We start from the raw sequence: 5,195 nt of genomic DNA on the forward strand, positions 1-5,195 counted from the left end.
TCGGCAGGGGCCAGTGATGGTAGCTGAGAATGGGAGAAAGCTTTGGGTTCCAGATGCCTGAGGCTACATGGAAAGATTATTTCTCTAAAGGGAGAGAGAGAAGTGTCTGTGATGACAATCATACACACAAAACTCTCAGTGTGTGGTGAGTCCTGTCTGCTCCCACACCAAACCTGGAACTTTTCTTTCCTCACTCAGTGTGAGCACTCTACCTCCCTCCCCAGCCCCACCTTCCTCCCCTAATCACCAAGGCCATTGAGGCTGAGGAGAAGACGCCTGGACTCTCCAGTGGCCACCACGGAGGTCGCCATCTGTTTACTGAGTATGTAGCCATTATCTTCAACCCCATCACTATGCCCAAGTCTTACAAATCCTAAATTATTAGAACTGAAAAACCATTTTGCATAACATCGTCTTTTTATAAGGATGAAATATGTGACTCAGCACAGGTGAGACTACAAACCAGGTCATCTGCCTGAACTTCCAATGCCACAGTCTCCACACTTCTCTGTTCCTCCTTCCCCATTTATATAACACAGGAAGGATTTGTTTTTTGTGGGTAAGACCCCAAAGAAGGAGGCTCTGTACTTGGGATGGGACAGATGTAACTGCCCTGATGTTGTCAGGCATACCCAGCTTCTGTTGGGCTTGCCTAGCCCCTAGTCATCCCCCAAGGTCTACTGAGAAGGCTCCAGATTCTATGGCCTCACCCTGACCTCTGAACATCTTTAGAACAGCATGAGCCAAGAGCTGACACAGGAGAGTGGTAAGAGAAGATGGTGGTACTGGGTAAGTCACTCCCTCTCTGAGCCTCAAGTTTTCCATGCATAAAGCGACTATGTTGTTTTCAGCTACATCTTCATACTATTTCTTATGAAGTAATTCAATGTGTAAAACACATAGATAGTAGAATTGCTCTGATTAAAGAGAGAGACCTGGAGTCCCTCCCATTCAGTGTGCCCTCAGCTTCTCAACCCCTCCTGGGGTGGCCTCTAAGTCCCCTAAGGAAGCACTGTTTGGATACCTATGAAATGGATAAATCCTTAAGATCACTTTCATCTCCAACAACCTAAAATTTTACAAATGCCCCCCCAGGAATTTACAATCCAAAAGGAAATACTTGACCATCACACAGGGAGCTATAGCCACGCCAGCCAGTAGCTTTAAAAGGTGACTGTAGAAGGTGAAATGTCTTAATGCCAAATCCTGTTGGGTAAGATTTGGAAGAAACTGGGGAAATTTTACCTGGAGAATAAGCCTGGGGACATATTGCTGTTTTCAAACATCAGAATGGTTGTCATGGTCCTTCTGCGTTCCCAGTGCCTAGATTGGCATTCAGTGAAAATGTGTTAAGTGAATTATAAACCAATCAATCAAGCCGTGAAAGAAAAGCATAACTAACGTCACTAGCAAAGAGTAAAGTCAGCTAACAGACGATGCTGGTTCTGTCAGGCCTGGTGGAATCCTTGGCTCTTATATTTCAGTCCAAGATATAGACTCGATCCAAATCCCAAACTTTTCCCATCGACTCTCCTGATCCTTCAAGACTAGTCTCCCACTTGCTAATGAAAACCCACAGTCTTGCAAGAGGTGATCAGAGGTGATGTATCTTGTTCAATCTGTCAGCCAGTATTCATTGTCCAGCTGCTATGAACCAGGTACCGTGTAACTCACTGGAAAATAATGGCGAGTAAAACAGACTTAAACCCTGCCTTGGCAGTGCTTTCATCATAAACCTCTCCAGCTGCTGTCTCGGCCCTAGTGGTCCCTTTCGTTTGGACCAAGCACGAGGTATCTCAGAGAGAAAGGAGACACTTCAGAAAACAATGCTACTGTATGCACGTACTTGTTAAAATGTTATAAGAGAATAAAAAGTCTGAGTTCTCCTAAGCAGGGCAGTGAGTTTCATTCACGATCAAAAACATCATTAGTCCTTAGGTTTGCTTTTGAATCTTCAAAAGGACCAGAAAGATTATGAGGACACAAGGAGTACAGGATGTGGACTCTCTCTAACTCAAAATCTGCATCCCTAACTCTACCCTCCCTTATCTGGGGTTATTTGACCACTATCAGCAGGTTTTCCTTTCTGTTGTCGTCTCTGAAGCCAGTCCTGTCCCTAGGCAGGGTGGACATAAGGAGTGCATGCTCTCTAACTCAGCTTTCTCACTGTCGACCCAGGTAGCTGCTAGCTGGTTCTAAATCTGTGCCAATGGTTCTTGTCTTGCTGCATTTTAACTGGGTTCCTACTTGGTAGATAGATGACCAGTGCTTCAATTCCTGACAGATGGGAGCCTTCCTTTAGTTTCCCCTGCTCTTGCCTTTTGGAGACACAGAGGAACTATTCCTGAACCTCAGCACCATCCTATTCGTATGTCTCAGTGTTTTTTTGCCAGAATGCCGCATCTTCTCACATTTCCATCGCCCACACTACGACCCTTTGGACTCTTCTTGCCTGTATGAGTATCCATCTTTTAGTTCCTGTTTCTTCCTTGACACCATGCACCCGCCTAAACCACCAGGCTCAATGTTGGGTAAATAAACTGTCCATCTGCCAGAGACAGTTCTCCAACTTGCCACTCACCCTAGACAGTTCTCTGCCCTGAAGGAAGTGTCAAATTTCTGGGTCCCCATCCTCCAAGTCAAGCCTTCCTCCCTATAAGTAAACTTCTAAATGCATTCCAAACTACTTTTCTTTCAAGAAAGGTTGGACTCAGGAATATAATCTCTACAGTGTTTATGTGATTTATTTAGGGAGAATGTAGGATATCCTATTTTCCTTACATAGAAGAATTAGAAAGAAATTCTGGCCAGAATTATCTGGCCAGGAGGCAGTTGGAAGTTACCAGGGTGATTAGTAACTAAGGCCAGATAGAGTAAAAGGATCTCTTAGATACAACCTGGGAAATCAAGCAAAATGATTACTTTCTGAACACTTTTCCTAGGATCTTTACCATTTATCCAAAGAATGTGGGTGTTACAAGTTTTGTCTTCCAGACAAGGAATGAGACTTGAAGTACCTTGTTCAAGTTAACGAGATGAGTCAGATGCAAAGTTGGAATCGAAATCAAGGTGTGTCAACACCAACCGTATGGAGTTATAGAACATATGATGCTTTACATGAATGACCCCCCCCCTTGTGTAATGCACAAGCTGAACAAGTTATGCACTATCCCCTCTAGAAGATTGAAGACCCCAAACCACAACACACACCTAACATCCTTCATATTTTTTACTTGCAGGACAGCAATGGTGAAAGGAAACCAGAGCCATATGACTGAATTCCTCCTCCTGGGACTGACCAGTGACCCCAAAAAGCAGGTGTGGCTCTTTGCCAGCTTCCTGGCCATGTACCTGGTCAATGTGGCCAGCAACTCAGTCATCATTGCCACCATCCGGGGGGACGCCCGCCTCCACACCCCCATGTACTTCCTCCTCTCCAACCTGTCCCTGGTGGACATCTGCTTTACAACTGTCATCGTGCCACAAATGTTAGTGAACATGCTGACTCAGAGAAAGACCATCCCCTTTGCCCAGTGCCTTACCCAGATGTATTTCTTTGTGGCCTTTGGGATCACTGACAGCTTCCTCCTGGCTGCCATGGCCACTGACCGCTACGTAGCCATCTGTAACCCGCTGCACTACACCGCAACCATGAACCCCAGGCGCTGTCTCCTGCTCGTCATAGCCTCCTGGGTGGTGTCCCACCTCCACTCACTCACCCACACCATTCTCATGGCCCGCCTCTCCTTCTGTGGGCCCAACGTCATCCACCACTTCTTTTGTGACGTCCAGCCACTGCTAACGCTCTCCTGCTCTGACACCTCCGTCAATGAGCTGTTGGCTTTCACAGAGGGCTCCTTTGTGATTATGAGTCCTTTCCTCTTCATCATCGTCTCCTATGTCTACATTACCTGCGCCGTCCTGAGGCTCCCTTCCGGGAGAGGCAGGTACAAGGTCTTCTCCACCTGTGGTTCCCACCTCACGGTTGTGGCACTATTCTATGGGACCATAACATCTGTGTACATCCGCCCCTCATCCACCTACGCAGTGACAAAAGATCGTGTGGTCACTGTCATCTACACAGTAGTTACCCCCATGCTGAACCCTTTTATCTATAGCCTTAGGAACAAGGACATGAAACAGGGCTTGAAAAAGCTGATGAGGATGACGGCATAGCATAACCCCTGTATGGTATGTCTCAGCGTTCATTCATTCAATAAGAGCTCACGAAGCACCTGCTCTGTGCCAGGAACTACACTCAACTACGAAAATATTGCAAAGCTATAGCAACCGTAGCTCCTGTCTTCAAAATGAATTACAGCTCAGTAAGGGAGAGGTGATAACTGCTATCAAAGGTCATTGTGCTTTTTGGTAAAAAGAAATAAAATGGGACCTGGATATTGATATCTGACCGTATTATACACATAGTCTCCTTCTTTTTCTTTTGCAGTCTCTGGCCTTCAAAGTCAGGTGCTTTGAGGGCTCGTCTTCCCGGTGCAGGACCCCTGTGCTGGGGACCTCAATGTGAGGCTCGGACCCCTTGCTCCTCGAGGAGAAACTTGGCAACTGTGACTATCCTCCCATTTGTGGGCCACCTACCCCGGGGCGTGGGTCTTAACTACACCGCATCTCTGCCCTTCTTACCCATCTCGTTGTGGTTCCTTCTTTATATCTTCAGTGGTGGGAAAATCTTTCCTGCTAGCCTTCAGGCCATTCTCATAGACAGTTGCTCTGTAAATAGTTGTAATTTTGGTGTGGGAAGAAGTGAGCTCAGGATCTTCCCACATCTTTCTACTCTTAGGTTACTTTGGAATATTTACATAACCTCTCTAAGCTTCAGTTCCCTACTCCTAAGATTATACTGCTTGAGCTGGAAGCCCACATTCTCCATTTACCAACTCTGTGATCTCAGGTAAGTACATTAACTTCTCTGTGCCTCAGTTTTCCATATGAAAAATGAACTGTTGTGAAGACTAAATGATATAATAAGTGTTCTAAGATATATATTATTGATTTTGTATGTTTTAATATGTGGAACAGGGTCCTGCATATAGCAAGCTCTCGATAAATTTCAGCCATTATATGAAAATATATCAAATCATAGCAGTGTTCTCCTATGGTAGTCTACTGAGGCAATAGAAATAAAAGCAAAAATAAACAAATGGGACCTAATCAAACTTACAAGCTTTGGCACC

At 45.4% G+C, this 5,195-nt stretch overlaps 1 protein-coding gene across 1 annotated transcript; it reads left to right on the forward strand.

Moving 5' to 3' along the window:
• The first annotated feature begins 3,246 nt into the window (after window positions 1-3,246).
• LOC105092672 (olfactory receptor 1L6-like) lies at window positions 3,247-4,176 on the forward strand. The gene has a single exon (XM_010984390.3). The coding sequence runs from the start codon at window positions 3,247-3,249 to the stop codon at window positions 4,174-4,176; it is 930 nt and encodes a 309-aa protein (XP_010982692.3).
• The last annotated feature ends 1,019 nt before the right edge of the window (window positions 4,177-5,195 follow it).

This window comes from Camelus dromedarius, chromosome 10 (assembly GCF_036321535.1).
Source record: "Camelus dromedarius isolate mCamDro1 chromosome 10, mCamDro1.pat, whole genome shotgun sequence".
In the NCBI taxonomy this organism is placed as follows: domain Eukaryota; kingdom Metazoa; phylum Chordata; class Mammalia; order Artiodactyla; family Camelidae; genus Camelus; species Camelus dromedarius.